This window comes from Peromyscus leucopus, chromosome 16_21 (genome assembly GCF_004664715.2).
Source record: "Peromyscus leucopus breed LL Stock chromosome 16_21, UCI_PerLeu_2.1, whole genome shotgun sequence".
Taxonomy (NCBI): Eukaryota; Metazoa; Chordata; class Mammalia; order Rodentia; family Cricetidae; genus Peromyscus; species Peromyscus leucopus.
Window position 1 is genome coordinate 73,743,435 of NC_051084.1, and position 24,813 is coordinate 73,768,247.

The 24,813-nt window shown below is 49.8% G+C and overlaps 1 protein-coding gene across 2 annotated transcripts in view; it reads right to left on the reverse strand.

Annotated features, from left to right (window-relative positions):
- Nucleotides 1-18,741, reverse strand: part of Mocs1 (molybdenum cofactor synthesis 1) — a 28,643-nt gene extending 9,902 nt beyond the window's left edge. For both annotated transcript variants that reach the window (XM_028882502.2, XM_028882503.2), the window contains exons 1-4: nucleotides 18,539-18,741; nucleotides 13,357-13,483; nucleotides 10,359-10,526; nucleotides 229-393 (exon numbers count right to left, since the gene is read on the reverse strand). In XM_028882502.2, the coding sequence (XP_028738335.1) occupies nucleotides 229-393; nucleotides 10,359-10,526; nucleotides 13,357-13,483; nucleotides 18,539-18,661 (583 nt within the window). In that variant the 5' untranslated portion in view covers nucleotides 18,662-18,741. The remainder of the gene's footprint in view (nucleotides 1-228; nucleotides 394-10,358; nucleotides 10,527-13,356; nucleotides 13,484-18,538) is intronic.
- Nucleotides 18,742-24,813: the final 6,072 nt, after the last annotated feature.

The following is a 24,813-nucleotide window of genomic DNA, read 5'->3' on the forward strand; positions in this document are numbered from 1 at the left end:
GGCGCAGGGGTGACACCCTGGGCCCGACACCTCAGAGCAACCACGTCCACCCCAGCTGGCCCATGTGTCTGCAGGCAAACAACCTGGGCCAGGTATTAATCCCTTACCGAGCCCAACCAACAGTACATCCATAATTCAGACACCAGGAGGAAGTGACCACCCCGCCACACACACAGAGAGTGTGGCAGGGCCCTGGGGAGACCCACACTTCAGCCTGCCTGTGGTCACCTTTTCTGCGGACGATGAACTCAAACTTGGCAGGAACCAGAGTGTCCAGGCTGATGTTAACAGCATTGAGCCCTGCCTTCTGGAGCTGGGGCAGCAGCCAGGCTAGGTTGATGCCATTGGTGGTGACACCAATGGTTCTCAGCCCTTCCAGCCGATGAAGTCGTGCTGGAAAGATAGGAGAAAAGCATTAGATTGTTCTCCCTGGGAAAAGGGCAGGAAGGCAAAACTCTTGTTCTAAATGGAGAGAATGCAATGGGCTTCCACTGGGCTTGATAACAATGTGGAAATAAAAACCAGGCGAGAGGCTGGAGAGATGGCCCAGCTACTAAGACCACTTGCTTTTCTTGCAGAAAAGCCACATTCAATTCCCAGCACTCACACTGTATCTTACAACCAGCTGTAACTCTAGTTACAGGGGCCGAAGCCTTCTTCTGGTCTCACTAGGCACCAGGCACACATGTGGCACACACACACATACACACAGGCAAAAACACTCATACAAAAAAAACCAGAATACAGATAACAAAAGCTGAAGTGCTGTGTGGTGGTGGAAGAAGCTGGCCCACAATGGGAGTGCACTATTAGGAGGTGTGGCCTTGTTGGAGTGGGTGTGGCCTTGTTGGAGGAAGTATGTCACTGTGGGGGCGGGCTTTGAAGTCTCCCATGCTAAAGATACTGCCCAGTGTCTCAGTCCTCTTCCTGTTGCCTTTGAGTCAAGATATAGACCTCTCAGCTCCTTCTCTAGCACCATGTCTGCCAGCATACTGCCTTGCTTCCCGCTGTGATGATAATGGACTAACCCTCTGAAACTGTAAGCCAGCCCCAATTAAATGTTTTCCTTTATAAGAGCTGCTGTGGTCATGGTATCTCTTCACAGCCATAGAAGCCCTAAGACACACTGGGTGCTTGCCCTGTGCTAGATGCTGGCCCTGGGCTGGGAGCTGGCCCTGGGCTGGGTGCTGATCCTGAGCTAAGTGTTGACCTTGACCTGAGTGCTCACCCTGGGCTGGGAGCTCACCCTGGGCTGGGAGCTCGCCCTGGTCTGGGAGCTGGCCCTGGGCTGGGAGATGGACCTGGGCTGGGTGCTCACCCTGGGCTAGGAGCTCTGCTAAGAACATCCTACAGATTAGCTCACTGAAGCTGCAGAACAGGGATTGTTCCTCATTCAGTAGACAAGCTTCAAGAAGTTAAGGACATTTCTTCAATTCACAAAAAGCACAGTCAATGACAGGTGTCATCCTCAACCCCTCTCCTCGTGGTTCTTTCAAACAGGGTCTCCCACTGAACCTACAGCTCACTGACTTGGTGGGACTGGCCGGCCAGCAAGCCCCGCAATCCTCCTGCCCCCGCCCCCACCCAGCACTGGTGTTGGAGCACGCCACCCAGCACTGGTGTTGGAGCACGCCACCACACCGGGCTGTTGACATGGGTCCTCACGCTCTCCAGTGAGCACTTTACCAACTAAGCCATCTCCCCAGCCCCAGAGCAAAAGGAATCCTAAAGAACTGCACACAAGAGAGCTAGGAAGGAAAACAGCAGGCTGAAAACGCCCACGTGATCAGTCAGATCCAGCAATGTCTACAAAAAGACACACGGTGAGCTGCAGTCTGGGTGTTCAATGTCCCTAAGGTCCTGTGTGGTAGAGGATTGGTCCCTACAGTGGTGCTGATGGGGGTAATGGAGCCTGTAAGAGGTGGAGCCTAAAGAGAGGCCCTTAGGTCATGGGGGGGGGTGGCTGAGAAAGGACTAGAGGCTCTGAGCATCCTCTCTGTTCCTGCTCAGTGATACACACTCCAGCCTTCAGCAGGTCAGAATCCATGGGGCCACCTGACCCGAGTCTGAATCTCCAAAACTGTCATTCAAAGAGCCCCTTTCTCTCTATGAAATTAGTTTCCCGGGGTATTTCACTGCATAACACAAAGTTAGTAATGCAGAGTCAGAATGCTCAGGATAGTTACTTTTAATCAAAGACTAGATTACAGAATTATAAAAAAAACTAACTATTATATTTCTATAATGAACACGTTTTCTTTTACAATGTGGGTATCTTAGTTAGGGTTTCTATTGCTGTGATGAAACACCATGATCAAAGCAATTTGAAGAGGAAATGGTTTATTTCACTCCCAGTTCAATGTAACAGTTTGTCACCAAAAACAAAGAGGGCAGAAGCAACCTGATGCAGAGGCCACAGAGGGTGCTGCCCACTGGCCTGCTCCTCATGGTTTGCTCGGCCTGCTTTCTTATAGAACCCAGGGCCACCAGCACAGGGGTGGCCCCACCCACAATGGGCTGGGTCCTCACCCATGAATCACTAAGAAAATGCCCTACAGGCTTGCCTCCAGACCGAATTTACGAAGGCATTCTCTTAACTGAGGTTCCCTCCTCTGGGATGACTTTAGCTGGTGCCAGGTTGACATAGAACTGCCCGGCACGGGGCAAACAGGCAGCACCCACACCCTTGACTTTTACTTGATTTCCTTCTCTACCAACCACGACGAGATGAGGACGAGGACAAGCTCCTTCCGGCCCTTGGACCAGGGCCTCCATCAGCTTCACAGGAGAGCAGAGACTGAGAGTCCAGTGCTGGAGCCCAGGAGAACTGAGAAAAGGGTGGATCACCAAACTAACCACCTGCTTCAGAAAAACCAGTAAGAGTGGGTAGTTACCTCCAAACTGAGACGTTTTCTGCAGAGGGGGGAGAGGCTCATGAGCCTCGGGAGACAAACCAAAGGCCACCAGTCTGGGAGAAGGAAACGGGGTTGGGGTGGGTTTCTGGGGACCCCTCTTCGGCAGGGTAGAAAGGAGCAAATTTCTGGGGAAGGAGACTGCACAGCCCAGCTGCAGTGAGGAGTCTGTGCAGAGAGCTCCCGGGTCACAGCTTCCCTGAGCTGTCACTTGTGTTGGGGTGGGCTTTTGATGACGCAGCTGCCTTGTGTTGCTCCTGGAAGTAACCCCCCATTTCTACTCCTGCTAGTAACCCAAAAAATCTTGCTGTTTTATCAAGACAGATATTGTTACTTTGGTCTCTTGCAGGTTCCATTTTTGGGGGTAATAGGGGTGTGTGTGTGTGTGTGTGTGTGTGTGTGTGTATCTGTTATGTCTCTCCAAGGAAAGCCTATCACACAACAGCATGTTCATGGTGTAAGAATGAAATTCCACAGCCTTTCTGAAGAGAAGCCATGCACGGGGGTTTACAAAGCCCTTGACCCGAAATTTCGCTTGTCAGAATTTAACCCGAGGTTTGTTGGAGAGCCACACACTTGACTCTGGAAACAATCCAGTTAACCAACAGTACAGAAGTGGCTGAACCAAGTTTCTCTAGACATGACATGTTACATAACCCCAAACAACTCTGTCAGCCAGCGCTCCAGTTGTAAGGAAAGGGTGTGTACGTTAACTGGGGTGTGGCTTGCATGTGAAGTGTCCCCCATCCTCCTTTGCTTGAACACTTGTCTCCAGCGGGTGGCACTGTTCAGCAACGTCCTGGGACCTCTGGGATCTGAGCCTGGCCGACAGACACAGGGCCCAGCTTGTCCAGTCTCTCTTCCTGACGACAGGTCACACAGCAAGCTTCTGCCACCACGGCCCGGCCTTCCCCGACGTCAGACTGCTTTTTGTTACGCACTGGTCACGGGCAGGAAAAGTGACCAACGCCCTCTTGAGGGACAGAGCAGCGGAGAGGGGCAGTCAGGACGCACACACCACGCGTCGATGTAACGAGCCCTTTCAGGGGCCAACAGCAGAGTTCTCTTTGCCTGCCCCTCTGAAATGTGCGATGTTCCTTTCACTAAAAGAGCAGTAGCTGCTGTTTGAAGGAGAGACAGGTCATGGGCTCCCTCTGCCTAAGCAGTACGTTCTAACAACCTAAAGAAAACGACTGAGAAACTTGTAGGGAGGTGGGCAGTGGTTTAGGACACAGCATGGCCGGAATGAAGGTGACTGGCATGGAATCTGCAGAGCCACAGGACAGCAAGGCAGGTAAGGCGCTCTGTCTGGCCCTCGGCCACTCCTTGGCACGGTCATCCCCATTAGGGATCATCCCCTGGCCCTTTCTGAAGGACTTGGTGAGCTCATTTGGGAGCCCACTGGGGCGGTCTGGGAAGCTGCCATGCCCTGCTGGGGACAGATGAGGACCACAGGCGGGTACTGACAACCTCAGGTCCACTCCTCAGCCTCTCCCCCAGGACCCCAGGCCTGGTGGATTGACCAGGTAATGTCTTCCCTCCAACCCGATTTCTCCCGAGGGAGTCAAGGCAGAGGCCTGAAGACAGGCCTGTGGTGAGGGGCGTGACTGAGACACTTGTCGTGGTCTGGGGGACCTGCCACTCTGCTCTGCATGAGCTTTCACAACCTGATGGATTGCAGGAAACCCTCTCTCCACACCCTACACAACACAGACACCAGGAAACCTCATTGGAGGCCTCTCTTCCTCTCTCCCCCTCTCCCTCACCCTTCCTCCCCTGTCCTCCCCTCCCATCCAAACAAAAGATTAAAAACAAACAAACTGAGTTAAAAACCCTAATACTAAATCTAAAGCCACGTGTGGCCATTAACACCTGTAACCCCAGTGAGTATAATAACCCGAACACCGTGGGGGACAGGTCCAGGATGGTGGGGCGAGCTGGCTGCCAGCCTAGCTCCAGGCTCAGCTGGAGACTCTGTCTCAAGGGAATAAGGTAGAGATACAGCAGGACAAAGAGATCTTCCTCAGGCCCCCGCCCACATGTGTAGATACCATGCAGATACACACCACCACCCCTTACATGCCAATCTACTCCTCTAAAGTCCTAATTAAAAAAAAATACAACAAAACAAAACAAAACCCTGCCCAAATCAGCCAACAGGGACAAGCACATCCGCCCTAGTGGGCTTCCTACTGTGAGAAGGACCTTGTCCAAAAGCAACTGGAGGAGGACAGGGTTGGCTTGGCTCACACTTTCTGCTCACAGTCCATCACTGAGGGAAGTCAGGGCAGGAACTCAAACAGGACAGGAACCTGGAGGCAGGAGCTGATGCAGAGGCCATGGAGGGGGGCCGCTTATTGCCTTGCTCCCCAGGGCACACTCCACCTGCTTTCTTATAGAACCCGGGGCCAACAGCCCAGGTGGCCCACCTAGAACGGGCTGAGTCCTCCACCATCACCCAGTAATCATACTACAGACTTGTCCACAGGCCAATCTGATAGAGGCGATCCTCAACTGATATTCCCTCCTCCCAGATGACCCTGGCCTGTATCAAGGTGACAAAAGCTAGTCAGCACAATGATAAACATAAAGATAAAAATAATAAAAGTACTAACATTTTGAAATAGCATTCAGGAAAGGCCAAGAGGCTTCATTTCTCCAGCCTTCCTACGACACTGAAAGTGTCACGGGGAGAAATGGCACAAGCTTCAAAGTCAGGAAAACAAAGAAGTGATTTTTCAGAGTACAGCATATTTCATTTCAAAAATAAACTCATTTATTCTTTACAGAGCACTACACAGCAATAAACTAACTCCAGTTTTCCCACACTCTAATGTAAAATGGCTGAGCTTTATTACAAAGGCGGCATCTTTAATCTTTCAAGAGAAATGCTGAAAATGATTAAAGGTAAAGACAATCTCGACATAAAGGGAGCAGCAGATAAAGAGCAATGTGGGTGGAGACAGCAGGAGAAATCAGTGACTCGGGAGAAAACCAGGCTGCACTCCCAGGAAAAAAAGGGAAGAAACTCTGAAATCAAATCACCGTTTACGCCGGGTCACTTGCATGCACTTGAGAAGTGAGGCAGGAGAGTCAGAAGTTCTTAGTCACCCTTGGTTACAAAGGGAATTTAAGGCTAGCCTGGGTTAATGAGACCTTATCTAAAAAAAAGCAAATTACACACACACACACACACACACACACACACACACACACACACACAATTATATAAACATGCGTGCACATATATGTACATATATAATGCACATATCTATATGTATGTGTGTGTATGTATCTTAAAGTTACATTAGACTTCTCAAAAACAATGCTTGCCTTAAAGAGACAATTGTATGACAATCTTAACATATATGTATATATTAAATTGAAAAACATGGAAGCAATGAGACGGGGTAACACCCAGATACCAGACACTATAAAAAGAAAAGAGATGATGGAAAGAACAAAGTATTAAACAAATAATGGGCAAAAGTTTGCCCGATCTTCTGACAAGTGTCTTATTATACAGGGAAACTACACTGAATGCCAACAGGACACAAAGGAAGAGCCTGTTTGAGGTATAGACACTGCTTTTTAAAATTCAAGGAAACCAGATAAAAAGGAACACTAAGAACTTCCAGAGAAAAAGATCAATTACCTTACAGAAGCAAGAACCAAATGCAGTGACATCGGCCTCCTCAACGTCAGTGCTGACAAGGAAACATGAAGAGACAGCCATATGGCCTTCGTAACGTACAGGAAAGACCTTCAATCCCAAACGCTAACCCGTTGGGTTCGGAGACACGGCTGGCTCAGTGCCTTAGAGCACACACTGCCCTTCCAGAGGACTGGAGTTCAGATCCTAGCACTCCTCATCAGGGAGCTCCAGAGGATCTGATGCCCTCCTTCTGGCCTCCTTGGGCACTGCATTCTTGTGTGCATTCAAAGCTCACACACACACACACACACACACACACACACACACACACACACACACACACACAGAATAAAATCCAAACTTAAAAACAAAATCCAGGAGGCAGTGCCTAATTAGTTCACAGCCTGCAGCTTGCCAGGGTTTGAGAGAAAGCGTGGCTGGAATGAGCAGACATTTGCGGAAGCAGAAAAGTCAAAGTCCTGCTGAGTTGAGAAAATTCGAGCAGGCACCCGACAGAGGGCAAATGACAAGCTCCTGGCAAAAGGAAGAGACATGCTAAGAAGCTAGCTGTGTGGGCAGAGAGGAGGGAAGGGGCAGAGCAGTGGCTAACAGGAGCCTGGTCACAGGGGCCTCCTGGTGAGAACTCTGAACTCAATGTCATAGCAAGACACAGACACGGTGATTTGGCATCTAGTAGCTGAGACCTTGGGCAAGATGAACCTCTCCATAGCCATCATTCCTCATTAAAGCAATAAACAGCAGCTGTCTTAAAGGGTGCTGCAGGATTCAATGTCTGCTGTGGGATGACCCCTCTGTATGCTGTGAATTTATTACCACTGCTTAATAAAGAAGCTGCTTTGGCTTATAGCAGGATAGAACCAGGCAGGAAATCCAAGCAGAGATACTGGGAGAAGAAGGGAAAAGTCAGGGAGATGCCAGGGGGCTGCCAGAGCAACAAGATGTACTAGAGAACAGGTAACACCATGAAGCCACATGGCAAAATATAGATGAATAGAAATGGGTTAATTTAAGTTGTAAGAGCCAGTTAATAATAAGCCTGAGCAATAGGCCAAAGGGTTTGTAATTAATCTTAAGCCTCTGAGTGATTATTTTAAAAGCAGCTGCTGGACCAGGTAGGACAGAAAAGCCTCCGTTTACATATGGCACCCAATGTGGGGCTGGGATTTCCACATAAGACCCAACAAAGCTTAAAAAGTGTTCTAGACACACAAAAATGGAGCCAAGAGCAGCTTCACAGTTCATGTCTCTCATTAAGGACCACAGTCCCCTGGCTGCAGTGGGCTTCAACTGTGGTCTGTCATGAGCTGTGGTATAAAGAGGCTTCTCCCAGCCACTGCCTGTAGGCTTCAGCACAGCCGCAGGCTTAGGAACACAGGCATGCTTCTTAATAATGCTTCTCAGAGTTGGGGGGGGGGGCTCTCACTGGTACCTCTGCATGCTGGAAAACCGAGTGGGGAGGAGCCAGCAGCCAAAGCCACATCTTTGGTCCTAGCCATGCCTGCTTAGCAGTTTAAAGCAATGGTCAGAAAAGGATTACAGATACACAATAAGGACAGATTCAGATTTAAAAAGACCTCTAAGAGGGTCACAATGTACTTAAAAAGTATGCATAGGCTTAGGAGAGAGAGGAAAAAGGATAGGACAGTTACAGATTAAAAAAATAATTTAAAGATAATAAATTGAGATCCTTGAAAAAGGAAGAGTAATAAACATTATAATAAGCCACATAAAGATGGAAAATACACAAAAAGCCTGAAATATGTATATTATTGTGTTTTCTTTGGATTTTTGACTGTTAATGAGCTAACTGCGGAGATACATTTGATTGTGGGGGCCGCTAAGTTAAACCAATATATATGTTTTAAAGATAACTTGACTTCAAAATTTATGTCTAAGGATATGCTACATTGGAAAAGAGGTTCTGCTTTTGTTTCCACAGAAGATGGGTAGCTGTGGATTCCTTCCAGGTTAATATGGTTCCATCAAGAAAGACCCCCTGAGAGGTCTCCAATGCGAGCAATGGCCCAGGTGATCCGACATCCAGAACAGCTTCAAAGCAACTGGCCAAGATGATGCAGTCTCACAGACTACTACAACCAAGATTTAACCAAAATTCTACATTTTCTCAAGGTCCCTCAAGATCACCAGCACTCACCAATCAGCAGGAAGTAGTCTAGAGAACTACGTCCAAATTCTCAACAATTATTTATAAATGTTTGTTTTCATTTAAGGGGGGGTTGATGATAAATTGTTATTGATCATAGTCAATCTCCTTCTAAAAGAAGAAAGGGAGATATGATATAGAAAATTTGAGAGAAAAGGGTAGATTATTGAATCTACTTTTATCCAAAAAACAACTGTTAACCTCAAATTATATTATATTGGTATGGATTTTAGTTTATTAATAAAAATTTAAGGTTAATTTTGTTATACTGTATGTATAGTTCTACTCTTGTTTAAGATATTGTGTTTATATAGCTCAATAGAAAATGTAATATATAATTAAGAAATATAGATTTACAAAAGTACAGTCATCTAAAATAGTCAAACTTATAGTCATGTTAGTTGGGTTTTCTAGATATGCAGACATATATTTCAGATAGATTGGTATTCTTCAAACATTTCAAAGGCCTACAGAATATGACATTTAAAATGTTTTAAAAACTTCAACTTTTCATGACAGTGAGACACATCTGCTCCTGGCAGCACCAGTGTCCTCCAGAGAAGATGATTGGCATCAAAGAAATCCTGTATGAAGTTTATTTTCTTCATGGCAAAAGCTAACCATATGGGCAAAGAAAGTGCCCTTGCTTCAACTGCTGACAGTTACTGTCCAAACTGGACCAGCAGGACACAAGAAAGGTGACTGCTGAGCTTTGCAAAGACAAGGTAGGCCAGTCCTTCAAAATTCCCTGCTTCACAGGAAAGTCTGTCAGATATACTAGGCCTATAGGCCAAAGATGGATGCCCCCATATTACAGAGGAACCTTGGGTGACTGTCCAGGCAGTCAGTTGTTTCTGTCATTTCTTACATTTTTTGGAAGCTGCTTGCTAGCACTCCCTGCTTACACAGGTAATATTATTTCCTTCTTAGGTATTTGATGGAGTTGAAGAGTAAATAGTTATAGTTTTCTTAGTTATGATAAAAAGGTAAATTAGATATAAAACTTTAAATTTACCAAGATAGGATAATTAAATATTTTCTCTAATTTTGTCAAATACAAATAGACTAGATAGTGTAACTATAATTCTTATTTGATAACTATTTTGTTATATGTAATTTTACTATGTTAAAGTTAAAACTTTCCTTTTTGATTAGACAGAAAGGGGGAAATGCTGTGGGATAACCCCTCTGTATGCTGTGAATATGTTTTTTATTACCATTGGTTAATAAAGAAGCTGCTTTGGCCTATAGCAAGGCAGGATAGAGCCAGGCAGGAAGTATAAGCAGAGATACAAGGAGGAGTCAGGGAGATGCCAGCAAGCCGCCAGAGCAACAAGATGTACTAGAGAAGAGGTAATGTCACAAAGCTATGTGGCAAAACATGGATGAATAGAAATGGGTTAATTTAAGTTGTAAGAGCTAGTTAATAATAAGCCCTGAGCAATAGGCCAAAGGGTTCATAATTATTCTTAAGCCTGTGAGTGATTATTTTAAAAGCAGCTGTGGGACTGAGTGGGACAGAAAAGCCTCCGTTTACAAATGTCTACATGAGTGACAGCTGTCAAATAAGCATTAGTTGAATGAGACAAGAGATGAAGGCACTCACCCACGATATCCACCACATCTGGCCGGATGAGGGGCTCTCCACCTGTGAGACGGATCTTATCCACACCTTCTTTCACAAAGAGCCGAGCAAGGGTCAGGATCTCCTCTGTGGTCAGTAGGTCAGCCTTGGGGGTCAGGGACACACCCTCCTCAGGCATGCAATACTGGCCTGAGAAAAGGAAGGGGATGAAGAGGTAGGGACAGGTGTGGCAGGCATGTGGAGGTGCCCCTGCTCCTCAACAGGCTAACTGCGGTCCTGAACCCCATCTGAATGGTACACACTCACTTGGTATTTCTCCTCTCCCTGTAATCTGGACTCCCTATCCCTCCACCAGGGAGCTGAATACAGGTTAAAGATGATAAACTAGGCCCAAAGCAGAGCCTGGCTGAGAGCAGGGGAATGCCTGAGATGCTGGCTCCTTCACTCTGAAGGCAGCTGGGCAGACGGTCCTAGAAAGGCCTGCAAAGGCCAGGGCCACGGGCCTGCGTCTGTTATCATAGTCCATTCTCATTCTATCTAGCTGTGGTAAAGTCACGTCTTCTGAGCATGCCATGAGATGAAGAAATGATCTGGCTTGGTGAAAGCCACTGCCCTCTGTTACTGCAGTGTCCCCAGATCCATCCTATGTGCAGATTTGCATCAGGCTGGAAACCATAGGGGCTCTTTGTCGAGATGGAGGAGTAGAATGGGATAAACAGGTGAGCTGGGGAGGCAGGGGTATGGTGTCCCACCATCCCTTTTTTTTTTTTTTTTTTTTTTTTTTGGTTTTTTCGAGACAGGGTTTCTCTGTGTAGCTTTGCGCCTTTCCTGGAACACACTTTGTAGACCAGGCTGGCCTCAAACTCACGGAGATCCGCCTGGCTCTGCCTCCCGAGTGCTGGGATTAAAGGCGTGTGCCACCACATCACTTTCTCCAGATCTGCTGGACTCACAGACATGTCCACCCCTGTTGATGGGCTGTATGCGGCCCCAGACAGCTATTAGCATGGACCAACACAAAATCACAAACTCGAAACACTGTGAGATCTTTTTGCAATTGTGTTCAGATGTATGTGCAAATGCATGTGTGCATGTAGAGGTCAAAGGTCAACCTGGAGTGTCCTCCTCAGCCACTCCCCATCTTAGTTTTTTGAGACAGGGTCTTACTTTTATTGGGAGCTTGTTGATTGAGCTAGCCTGGGTGGCCAGTGAAGGGGTCCACACAACCCTGTCTTCTAAACACTGGGATTATGAGAGCACCTCCAAGCCCTGCCTTCCATGCCCTGCCTTTTTTTTTAAAGATGGGTTCTAAACATTGAACTCAGGGTCTCATACTTGCATGATGAGCACTTACTGACTGAGCCACCTCCTGGCCCCTTACAAATGTACGTGTGTGTGTGTGTGTGTGTGTGTGTGTGTGTGTGTGTGTGTACACGCACGCGCGCACGCGCGTGCACATGTGTATGCGTGTGTGTATGTGTGTGATTGTGTTTCTTTGGAACCCAGCCACCAGCTTCTCAGTGTGATCTCTGAGACATCAACATCTAACAAAATCAGAGGGTTGGAAATGCCTGTTGGAGCCATAAAGTCAAATATGCACAATGAATGCACATTGGACCCTCAAGACTAAAGAGACAGTGAGAACAAATAGCTCACATTTGCGTGATTACCAAATACCTGTGCATTTGCTTACTCAATACTTACTGAAAAACATGGTAGGGGCAGGAGGAGGGCGGGAGGAGGGGCAGGGGAGGAGGGAGGAGGGGAGGGGGAGGCAGGAGGAGGGGCAGGAGGAGGAGGGGCAGGGGAGGCAGGAGGAGGGGCAGGGGAGGCAGGAGGAGGGGCAGGGGAGGCAGGAGGAGGGGCAGGGGAGGCAGGAGGAGGGGCAGAGGAGGCAGGAGGAGGGGCAGGAGGAGGGGCAGGGGAGGCAGGAGGAGGGGCAGGGGAGGCAGGAGGAGGGGCAGGAGGAGGAGGGGGCAGGAGGAGGGGCAGGAGGAGGGCAGGGAGGCAGGAGGAGGGGCAGGAGGAGGGGCAGGGGAGGCAGGAGGAGGGGCAGGAGGAGGGGCAGGAGAGGCAGGAGGAGGGGCAGGAGGAGAGGCAGGGAAGGCAGGAGGAGGGGCAGAGGAGGCAGGAGGAGAGGCAGGGGAGGCAGGAGGAGGGGCAGGAGAGGCAGGAGGAGGGGCAGGGGAGGCAGGAGGAGGGCAGGGGAGGCAGGAGGAGAGGCAGGGAGGCAGGAGGAGGGGCAGGGGAGGCAGGAGAAGGGGCAGGGGAGGCAGGAGAAGGGGCAGGGGAGGCAGGAGAAGGGGCAGGGGAGGCAGGAGGAGGGGCAGGGGAGGCAGGAGGAGAGGCAGGGGAGGCAGGAGGAGGGGCAGGGGAGGCAGGAGGAGGGGTAGGGGAGGCAGGAGGAGAGGCAGGGGAGGCAGGAGGAGGGGCAGGAGGAGGGGCAGGGGAGGCAGGAGGAGGGGCAGGAGGAAAGGGAGGAAGCAGGGAGGTGGGGCTAAGAGGGAGAAGACCAGGCTGAGCAGAAAGAAAGGAGGAAGAGCCACACCGGAAGCCTGCAGCCAGACACACCCGAGGGCAGCCCCAGGAGCGCATGTGGTTCTGTGTGCTGGTGCGGCTGTAGCTGGCCCAGCACATGACCGGGCCATCTCACAGCCATGGCTCTATTTATCACTCTTCTGAAATGTCCATTACCCACCCCCACTACACACAACCCCTGGCCATGTCCTGGACTTTGGACTCTGAAGGGAAACAGGAGGACAGAGCTCCGAGGAGGGAGAACAGCCCCAGGTCTGCCCTTACTCCTAAACCCGATCACAACTCGTTTCCAAATCTAATCTCCAGGAGAACCTAGCTCCAGGGTCCGAAAGCAAACTTCAACCCTGTGTAGCCGCCAAGGGGCTGACCAGCTGCCGCGAGTGGGGGGTGCAGAGGGGATGGGGAGGGCCGAGGAAGGTTTTCGGATGGAAGTGACCGCAGATGTCACTTTGGCCCAGAGCTGGCCCAGGAGGGGACTCACATCGGAGGTTGCACTTCTCTGTGAGAGAGATCCGCAGGTAACTGTGCTGCCGGCCAAAGCTGTCCGTGAGGAAGGCAGAGAAGGGGGCGGCGTGCTCCTGGAGGAACTGCAGCCTCATGGACAGCCCCTGCAAGGACAGGGACATGATGAAGCTATGGGCCCTTGCTGTTGGCACTGTGGCCCTGGGCCACAGCTCTGGCCCGGCTGTGGAGAACTGAGGCAGCCCAGAGATGGGCTGTCTCTCCCTTAGCTTGCACGGTACCTCCAGCCCTCCAGTTATCCACAGTAACCGGGACTGTTCCTCTCCCTGACAGACAGAAGGATGGGCCCACCGCTGAGGCTGTACAGACATCTTCCCTACGGAGTTAGCCCTAGCTGGGTGCTTTCAAGCTGGAGGCTGAGTGCTGGCAAGTCTAGGGTCTTCTTTACACAGTCCCTATACTTTGCATTCCTTACCCAGTGCCAAAAGGAAGGATTAGTCAGTCATTGTGTGAGGCCTGGGGGAAGAGATTGCGGCAAGCTCCAGGAGATGAGCTACCTAGGAGCCAGGTTAGGGGTTAGAAGGCCCTTCTTATTCACAGCCAGCTATAGGGAATCCAGTCATTACTGAATCACTCCAGGTCCCAGTTCTCGGTGCCTGGGGTGTTCCTCCCTCCAACCTAACACGTGCTTATGCAAAGGCTGGGGAGGAGCCAAAGAAATCCAGGAACAGGGAGCAAGAGGACCAAAGAACGTGACTCAGCAGAAACCTGAGAGCAAGCCTGGCCATGGAGTAATTAAGGGGCTGGCCATTAGCCCAACCTGCCAACACACACCCTTCCCTCCTGGCTGGCCAAGCAAACTTATCATCTGGATACAGCAAGCTCCATCCCCGGGTTCTTCTCCTCCCACACCTCATGACCCCACCCCACTTCCCTCAGTCTCCTGGGGACGGCACGACCCTCTCCCATCCAAGGGATCCAGTGTTGACCACAGTATGTCAAACTGCTGTGTAACATGTCGGCCTGCCTCTAATCTCAGGAGGAAAATGACAGAAGCAAACCCAGCTGCAGAGTTACTTCCGGAGGGCTCTCGCCCTGTGCAAGGCTCTTGACGCAGGCAGCCCATCAGATTGACCACAGAGCTTCTAAGACAGCTGGAGAGTCCTGCCCCCAAGAGTGACTTCCTCTGGTGTCTGAACTCTGCACTATGCAGCCAGGGCTGAGGAAACTTTTAATCCAGGAGTAGCAATCCTGGTTCTGAGCACAGATTTTGGAGCGGGTAAACCTGAATTACAAACCTGGTTCTAGCTACTGACTGAGCACCTGGATCCTCTTAAGTTCCAGGCATGCCCCTGCCTTTGGATGTTGCAACACAATGTTGTCATCTACAAAGTTTATATGCCTTGGATGTTGCAACCCAATGTTGTCATCTACAAAAAACCACACAACTATGTTTAAAAAAAAATAAAAAGATAACGTTTTAAGTTACGGCTTTGTGTTGGGCCACACCCCAAGCTATCTTGGGGGCAGAGGTGGCTTGTAGGTTGTGTAATGGACATGCTGGAAGAACTGAGGATATTCTAGAGAGATGCTGTGTCCCTCACTGTCTGGACTGTAGAAACAAGGTATCCCAGCGAATTGGAGTCCCCCGAGAGTCTCATGCTGAGAGGAAGAAAAGATGCCAGCCAGAGGGGGGCCTTGTCTTCTTACAGAGATCTCACTGTGTCCTGCCAGGCCACTTCTCAGGGGAGACTGGATGAGACAATGCTGGGTCAGTGATGGACAGAGCCACACTTTGACCAGGGCTGCTCCACTACGCACACCTCCTGACTTCTATTACAACTAAACCTCATGTCAGAACCCCAGAGATGGATGTGTAGGGGGAGGTGTCCACTGAGTCTCTCTGTCCCTCTTCCCAGAGTGGCCACACTGAATAAAACTATTCTTTCTCTGCTTTTCACTATTAATTTGACTCATGTGGCTTCCTGAGGATGGTGGCCAAGCCTGGCTTGCTCCAGCCGGGCACAGGCTCTGACATGACTGCAGTAACAGTCGGCCATGCCTGCTTAGCCTTCCCTTCTGCAAAGAGAAGACAGTCCCATCTAACTCAACGGAAGGGTCCCTTACAGACACTGTCAACAAGCCGCTGCCATCGTGACTGTTAACACTGTCAACTTGGCCCGACCTAGACCTGCCCAGGAGACGAGCCTGGGAGACGAGCCTAGGAGACAAGCCCCTCTAGGCAAAGGAGGGATGATCTAGACTAGATTAGTTGAGGTGGGAAGTGCCTGCTTTACAAGCATAAGGAACTGCAATCAATCCCCAGAACCCATGTTTAAAACGCTAAGGAGAGGGTTCTGGTGCTCACTGGCTGACCAGCCTACCCGAATCAGTAAGCCCTGGTTCCCAATAAAAAACCTTGTCTCAAAATCAAAGTGGACGACAGCTGAGGAAGGACACCTGAGACTGTCTTCTGGCTTCCAAACACATGGGCGCGTGCACATGAACATACATCTCTCTCTCTCTCTCTCTCTCTCTCTCTCTCTCTCTCTCTCTCTCTCTCACACACACACACACACACACACACACACACACACACACACACACACACACACACACACACACAATCTCAAACTACTGAATAAAAGCTGCCCAAGCTTGATTATATGGCCCTCTCCCCATGACCTGAGAGTGGGGGTCTTCGCATCTCTGGCTCCAGCATGTCTACTCCCCTAAGATGGATTTCCAAGCATCTGGGCAAGTTGGAAGTGAAGAGGAAAGACCTCCCAGCACTGTCCTCCCTGCCCCCCCAGCACTGTCCTCCCTGCCCCCCAGCACTGTCCTCCCTGCCCCCCAGCACTGTCCTCCCTGCTCCCCCCAGCACTGTCCTCCCTGCTCCTCCCCCCAGCACCGTCCTCCCTACCCCCCCCCCCACACACACCTACTTTCTGTCTTCAACACCCACTTACCACTTCCGGTCTTCTCCGGAACTCTGAACATCGAGGCGACTTTGCCTTACTCAGTCACCCCGTCATTTAACCCCACCACAGAGAGCAGGCTCAGACCTCGGCCTCCAGGAAGTCAGAAGAGAGTTCCAGAGAAAGAAAGGGTATACCTGAATTGAGCTAAATCCTCTAGGGAAGATGTCTGGCCCTCTGCGGTCTTCCCCCAGCGTCTGTGAAAGCTGCCTGCCTGTCTTTAGACTGACCCAAGGCCCCCTCTCCACTCTCCCCATGGCCGGCTCCCATGTAAGACTCACTTCTCTCTCATACCCACACCATGATACACAACATGCCCAGTGAGCATCCACCATGCTCTCTACCTCAGACCACCAGCCCTGGGGAGGGCAGGCAGAGGGTCCCTGCAGGAAAGGAGGGCAGGATGGGGGTCCTGGATGATCACACCTCTGCTCCTGCCCACTGGCAGTTCTGTTAAGGAGGTGAATACATAACTTCACCTCACCCCTAAGGTTCTCTTTCAGAGTCCCGTGCCCTATGCTCCTGGACGAGGTGAGCTGGTCCAAGCCTCTGGATTTACAGAAAGCAAGGAAAAGGGAGAGCTCAGATTAGAAGTCAGATAAAATTAGAGGCCAGCAAAAGATCATAGGCCTCCTTACATCTCACTGTTCCACCTAACTCATTCAATGTGCTTCAAGCAGCCAGAACCATTTGCTGACTTGGCTGCACGCACTGTGGGAAGCTGTGAAAATACCTAGAAAGGCTGAGGGAGCCCTAGCATCCGGGGACTTCCAACTGGTGGAATGCCGTGGCAGCTAAGATATTCAGAATGCAATGTCTGATGGCACAGTTGACAGAACAATGCTTGTCCAGGTAGGAGGGGCCTAACAGGCTGAATGAATCAATAATCACCACACATCAACACAACGGGACCTGAGTTCACCAGGCTCTGAGTGTACACATTAACCCACACGAACACTTAAGCTCTATGACACCCTATGATGAAGACATTAACACCCCTATCCTACAAAACACAGGCCCTGATTCTCTGAGACAAGAGAGTCACATGGCTAATAAAGTGTGGGACTCCTTCAAACCCCAGGATTCTGCTCTGCGGCCTGTGCCTCTCTGCTATATACTCATGCCCTCACCATATAAAAGACCTGGTACAGCGTCTGGGGGGACAGGGCCAGCACAGGTCTTCTTGGGGTTTAAGTTCCTGCTGCTCTGCCTCACGGCGGGCGACCTGAGTTACCTGAGCACGAAAGGCCATCAGTTAGTTAGTCACGTTGCACAGGCCGTCTCACAAAAAGTACAAAATAATGAGGAAGAAGAAACTTCTTTTTGCTAGTATCGTTTTTAAAGCTCCCACAGTGGCCTCAGCTTCCCTAGCTTTTCACTCACTCAAGCACCAAGTCCAAGGGTTTGAAGATCCCTGTCACAATAAGCCTGCTCTGTCTGAGGATCCCGGAGAGGCAGGTCTGAGGAAGTGAGCGCTCTGGCAGAAGGCCACCTGTGTCTTGAGCAAGACAGGAGCAGGAGCGTCAAATATTACGAAACTCAAGAGTCGCAGGACATCAAGCCCTGTCCTGGGAGACAGGAAAAGGAACCAGCTCCCCTGCAAATGTTTCCCTAACCATGCAGGAACAGAGTGGTCCAATGGGGGCCTGGAGGACCCTGCCCCACACTAGGAAGACAGCAACTCCTACCCTGGAGCTTAGTTAGTATTGCTCTGTTCCTGACTAAAAAGAGGCTGAGCCCTCCCAAGAGAAACAGGATGGATCACGGAGCCCTGCCACTACGAAGTGACAACCGACTGTGGGCGGCACCTGGATAACATTTTTTTTAGTCCTTGTCACACTAAGAGGCAGGTGTCCTGGCCACACTTGACTATGTACTGGCACCCTCCACTCAGGAGGTGAGGGAAAAATGTTTAAAAGGTTGGGTGTCAGGGAAGGCTAAAACAGCTCAATGGAACCTAGGTCTCTCTCACTCCCCGGCGGCCCCTATTTCCTGCAGCGCGGAGACCTGTTAGAAAGTGGCACAGCCCGGGTAAGGGAGTTCAAGGGAAACTCGGAGGAGTCCCTCCCGCTGGGTAGGAGTGAACTCAAGCAACCCGTGAGTGCCCTGGGTCGTCCCCAGCAGAGGCCTCCAGGACAGGACAGGGTGCTTTCTCCACCTCCAGGGTGGCACGCTTGGATCGCCCTCCAGTTAGGTGAGTGCAGGCGGGCGGGGTGGGCTCACCTCCCTGGCAGGTCGCGAGGGCTCCCCGGGGCGGGGCTGCGTCACCGGAGCCCCCGAGCTGCAGCCCCGGGTGCTGGACTTCAGGAGCCGCCGCAGCATCCGGAAGGCAGACCGCGCCGCCATGAAGCTAGCAAAGGGAAGTGCCTGGCCTGCACCGGGCCTCGGGAGCACTGTAGCCCGGGACCTGACTCGGGGTCACTTTGGAGGGGAGGAGCGGAGGGCGGTGATCAAACAGCCAATCAGCGAGAGCGCCGCTCCGCAAGGCCCCCTGGAAGTTGTAGTCCACTCGCTCCGCCCCCTTCAAGGCCGGAGGCATGTTCTTGTGCAGAAGTGTCATGCCTGGGAGAGCCAGGCTCTTTTCCTTCAGCTTTGCCTCATCTTGGACTTAAGCACTCGTTAGATGCAAAATGTAAAGGGGTGGCATAAAAACTTTTATGCAAGTTATATTTATTTTTTTTTAAATATTCCTAATAAATTTTCTTAAACCGTTTTTGTTGTTGTGTTGAGACCCTACACAGGAACTCACTCTGTAGCCCTGGCTGGCCCAGAAATTGCTTTGTAGACCAGGGTGACCTCAAATTTGTAGATAGCCTCCCGCCTCTGCTTCCCGAGTGCTGAGATTACAGGCATTCATCACTGGGCCTAGAAAAGGGAAAGAAAAAAAAATTTTTTTTTTCAAATGTTATGTGGTGAGCTACCCTCTGGGTGTTGGGCCTCTGGAAGAGCAGCCAGGCCTCTTAACCACCTAACCATCTTTGTTTATAATTTATTTTTTAAGTTAGCATACAACATAGTGGGTTTCATTATGACATATTCTTAAATCATGTGGTATTTCAGTGTAATATATTAAAATCTGTGGAAAAAACCCACCAGTGAAATATCAATATTTTATTTAAAAGCATCATTTCTCTCATTTCCTTCACTTTACCCTCCTCTAGGCCCTGCTTGTAGGACAGCTAGCTCAGCTCCCTCTTCATACACACTTCTCTAATTGTGCCCCCTGCAGATCAATAATCTGGGCTTCTCCATTCAAAAGAGGATGAGGGGAAGACACAAAAGAGTGGAGCTCCTCCCTACACACAGGACTGGGCTAACCGCCAATACCATGGCCCTAGTGTGGACAGAGAGCCCATTTTGCGATTAAGGAGAGACTCTCAGAGAGGCTTGGTGGTTTTTCCAAAGCTATGTAGCTGATGGGCACTTTCAAATCCAGTATAACCTGACTCCTGCAACTGATTGTGTAACTGAGATTCACTGTGTGAGAAGGGTTAGGATGCAGTGAGAATTGGTCTAAGATCTTGGAGGTTCATTCACTCAGTAATGGTGTATAATAAGAATAGTTACGCTGGGTCAGGCACGGTGATGTACATCTGTTATCCCAACACACAGAAGGCTGACAGCAGCATTATTGTGAGTCATGGTCATAGTCATCGCCTAGCCAGTATGGGCTACATGGTGGACCCCCTCTCAAAGGGAAAAAAGATAGTGTGCTATTCTCAAACCTGATAATCCTGTGTACTCAAAACTCTACTGCTATGAAATCGGAAGAAGCAATAGCCAGTATAGAGCATCAGTGAGCTGTGTGTTTGGAAGTGGGAACATGACCTATAATCTGGAAGAACTGACAGATTCCTAGGACAGGAAAGAATAACTGAACATAACTGACTTTTACAAACACAGGCTGGTTATTGGAAAAGCAGGGATGCTTTTAGCCTTATAGCTGGATCCACCTTCTCTTAAGTGTTTTGTACCATCTGAAGTTTGAGTAGTATCATGAAAAAAAGTCAGCTTGCACTGCATGAGATTTGGTGGGGCATGTCTGCCAACAGACTATCCACAAAGGGGCTGGGATCCACGGAGAATGGCCGAAGTGCTAAGGGTAGCTGTGCATGCGTGTTTTTCAGGAGGATTGGGAGTGGAGGTGAGAAAATAAAACCCATTTGTTTGCAGGGATGAGGCTTGGAAAGCCTTCAAGAGAACATCCAATCCAGGGAAAAGTCATTGACATGATGGACTCGATCTAGGAACAAGTCCCTAGAATTCAGAGGCAGATGCCTCAGTGGGATGCTTTTTGAAAGGGCTACACCCTGCCACTAAGAGCAAGTCCTGTAGCCACACCTTCTCAGAGGAGACACTGAGTGTCCCCACAGAGAAGGGAAGCTCATACTGGTGCTCAGAAAATCACCTGCCACAGGAACACTTTCCCATGCACTTCCATGGATTGCATGCAGCGACCCAGTGTCCTAGGGGAACTTACGTTAATTGCAGACACTCTCATCTCATGCTGAACCAGCCATGGAGGTCTTAGATGTGTGTACCAATCTTGGTGTTGCGAAAACTCCTTCCTGGGGAGACTCGAGTAAATCTACCCTCTCCTCCTAAGGTTTGTCCTCCTAATGACAAGCCAAATAAGGCTTTTATTTGTCATTTCTGGCAAACAAAGAGTTTACTGCACTCACTTTGCTTACATGGTGTAGTGAGGGGTTCTCCGCAGAGCAAGGCGGCCTCCAAGCAGCAGCACTGGCATGAGTGGAGGTTCCCCATGACTGTGTGGAAGGAGCCCTCCTCCTCTAACCGGTCCAAAACTGTATGCTCTAGCACCTCCCCTAGACATCCTGGAGCCACATGTGGTAAGGGAAGAATGACATACAAATACCCTGGAGGAAAAGCTGGGGCCTAAGTGAGGGTCCTGTGGCCCCTCTGCCTCCTCCCTCCTCCTGAGTGACTGTCTGTAGGCTCCACCTCCTGGTGGGGCCGGACTCTTGCAAGCAAGCACTCCTGATCTAATGAAGATGGCAGCTGTTCTGCTCAGAGGACTGAGTTCTACAACTCCTGGCCCCACGTTCATGAAGGGTTGATGCTGAGAATCTCATGTTTTATGTCTTCACAATGGAAGATGAATGCAATGTGGGATTCCCATGAATAGTCACCATTATTTCTTTTAAAGACATTGCCTCTTACATCACAAGGAGACACTCATTGATACCTGTCTTGGGGGACTTTGGGTGTTCTGTTCTCTGTTTGCCTTACCTTTACTTGATATTTATCGCACCCGAATTTTCTCTGCTCTCCCACTAAGAGGTCAACTCCATGCATCCTCCAGTTTGCTTTCAGGCTTCTACTTGGATCCCACTGGTGGAAGGCACACATTGGTTAAATGTGGTTGGCACAATTATTGGGCGGAGATGGAGGCAAGATGCTGGCATTTCTAGGACTCCTTCATGGAGCTCTTGCTGCTCCTGTGGGAACTGGCAAGGCTGAGAACACTCTGTGCCAAGTTCCCCTCTGGGGCAGGCAGGGAGGAGTGTGCCAGTGTGAAGCATGCCAGAGAGTAGCTGAGAGGAACCCTGACTCCGAATGAGGGGATCTGATTGCCAGCCCACACTTGCCACACTGAGCTGAGGGCCATTGCTTAACTTCTCTGGCTTCACCCTGTGTGTCTAAGGGAAAGCCACTTAGCTGTTTATCTTTACTGTCCCACAGGGTGGTAGCTACGATTTAAGAAAAACAGAAAAGAGAAATCTAAGATAAATCAGAAGAGGCTAAGGAACTGGTCAACAGTCACAGAGATATCAAGTGGCAAAGCTGAGATTTGAACCCAGGGCATGGCAGACTCCAGGCCTGAAATATCATGTCCTTGCCCTGACCACACCCTTGCAAACAGTTACTTTCATAAATTCTCTTCCAGGGTCCCTCACCCTCTCCTCTCGCTTTCCTGCAGCACTCAGCAATCTTACGTAATAGCTAAGAAGATGTGTGTGTGTGTGTGTGTGTGTGTGTGTGTGTGTGTGTGTGTGTGTATGTACAGGTGCCAACAGAAGGGGCCTTCAAATCTCCTGGAGCTAGAATTACAAGTGGTTGTGAGCCACCCTACATGAGTGCTGGGAACCAAACTCAGGTCCTCTAGAAGAACAGCAAGTGCTCTTAAGTACTGAACTATCTTTCCATACCCATAATCAATATTTTAATCTACTTGACAAGTCATTTTCTTAGCTATGTGTGCCCTAGAACATGTTGCAAACCTAAAGTATGGACAATAAGCCAAAACCCCAAATGCTTGCATTGGCAGTCCTGTAGCCTGGTATTTCCCAGGTAGGTCTAAAGTTCACTGCTGACTTGTAGGGCAATTCCCCCTCCAGCACACGGTACATGATTAATAAGTGGGGAGGAACAATGATGGTACAGGTCATACAAGAAGAGCCAAGGAATTGAGCTCACTGTTTGAAATGTCTCACAGGGCTTAATCAGTGAAAAGAGAAAGTGTGAACTAGAACGAGACTGCTCTTGTTCTTCCCTGGCTTATGAAACCATGGGTCCAAGGGCAGAGGCTGTGGGCACTTCCACACTCCTCCCAGTTCCCACTCTTGATCCAGGCTTACACTGCAGGAAGAGAAGCCAAGCCAAGCTCTTATCTGCCACTCAGCCCGCCGTGTCCAGTCTCCTTAACCCTACAAGGTCTCGCGGACTTCAGCCAGCTCAGATTCTCTCACTTGCTTATGCCTACCCTAGGTACATTTCAAAAGGCCTTGACCTTACCCGACTTCAACTCGGATTCGACAACTTTGCTGAGGGAGCAGAGGAGTCGTGGGTGGGGTTGGCACACCAGGCATCTGTACCTGGGGCCCTGCCCGCTCTCTGCAGCTTTCCAGAGTTCAAGACAGCTGCATTGGCAGAACCACAGCATGGGGAGCTCTGGCCTTCTTGCCTGTTGAGGGTTTTGCCCCAAGAAGTTGATTGGCAAATATCTTGGCAGGGCACTTGTCTTCAGGGGAACTCCACAACAAGGAATGGAGTTGGGAGAGAGATGGTTCCCAGAGTTCCTCAGAGGTCCAGGAAAGCTTAGCCTCAGGAGTGCACCACAGTCTTGCCCAAGAGTGCCAGCTTTCCTTCCCATTCTCCCTGTCTCCCTTGTGCCCTCATTGGTCATTATTGCACCCCCACCCCAGAAAAAAAAAAGGCAACAGTTCTCACGTGCTTGTCTGAGTCAGCTGCTGGAGAAATACAAACTAAAGACAGTGACTGGAAAGGGAATTATCTACACCCGCCCTGCCTCTTTCCTACTCCGATGTCCTTGTCCACCTTGTTTCTGAACCTGTCACTATGAACCACCCAATACTTCCTGAGAGATTGTTCCATCACACCCCCATCTCTCCTTGGAACACGTGGGCTCCCGGGACAACCCCCTCCCCCATTTCCCGCCTACCACGTCTGCCATGAGCTTGTTCAAAGGGAGTGCATCTTCACCTTGCCCCTGAAAAGTGCATGCTCACAGAGCTCCACCTCATCTCTCCCGCATTCTCACTTGGCATTGCTGAAAGGCCTCACCAACTTCAGTGGCTTTGATGGCAGCTAAGGCCATATTTTGAGCATTTTCTTATGTTCATCTGCTGAACGGAACCCTGGCTTAGACCATGGTCACCTAAGCATGCCCTCAGCTAAGTCTTCATGGCAGAACTTTTTCCTCTGAAGACACTTGGCAGAGGATGAAATAGAGAGAAGGAAGGGAGGAGGCAGGCTGAGGACAGGCATGGGGTGATTTTCATATAGGTATGCATCCTAGTTAGGTGATGTTATTGACTATACACAGCCAAGAGTCACCTGGAAAGAGAGTTTCTCAACTGAGGAATTCCCCAGATCAGACTGATTCATGGCCATGTCTGTGGGGAATTGTCTTGATTACTGATTGATATGGGAGGGTCCTGCCCACTATGGATGGTGCCAACCCTGGGTAGGTGGTCCTGGATTTCATAAGAAAGCTGTCAGAGCAAACCATGGAGAGTAAGCCTAAGAACTCCCCAAAGAGCATCACAAAAAAAGGAGGACTGGAGAGATAGATGGCTCAGGTACTGCTCTTTCAGAGGACCGAGTTCAGCTGCCATCACCCACATACAGTGGCTCACAACCCCCTGTGACTCCAGTTCCAGGGGATCTGATGCCCTATTCCAACCTCCACAGGCACACACAAATAAAAAAAAAATAATGAACTTTAAAGGAAGGGAGAAGGAAACTTTCAGAAAGAAAAATCTAGATGCTTTTTGAGAAGGAAGAATGGATGTTGGGAAATCAACCAAGAAATGTCTACCATACTTCATATGTGAGGAGCAAACTATTCAGACTTGTTAAGGTAACTGAAGTGAGCATCATGATGTACATGAGGTAGAGAAACATGTAATGGCTCCAGGGTCCTTGTTCCACGATGGTTCCCAGCATCCTGAGCTGGCTGCCGGCAGGAGTGGGGAGAGTGAGCGGTTGGATTGATTTGAAGTTGGAGGCTT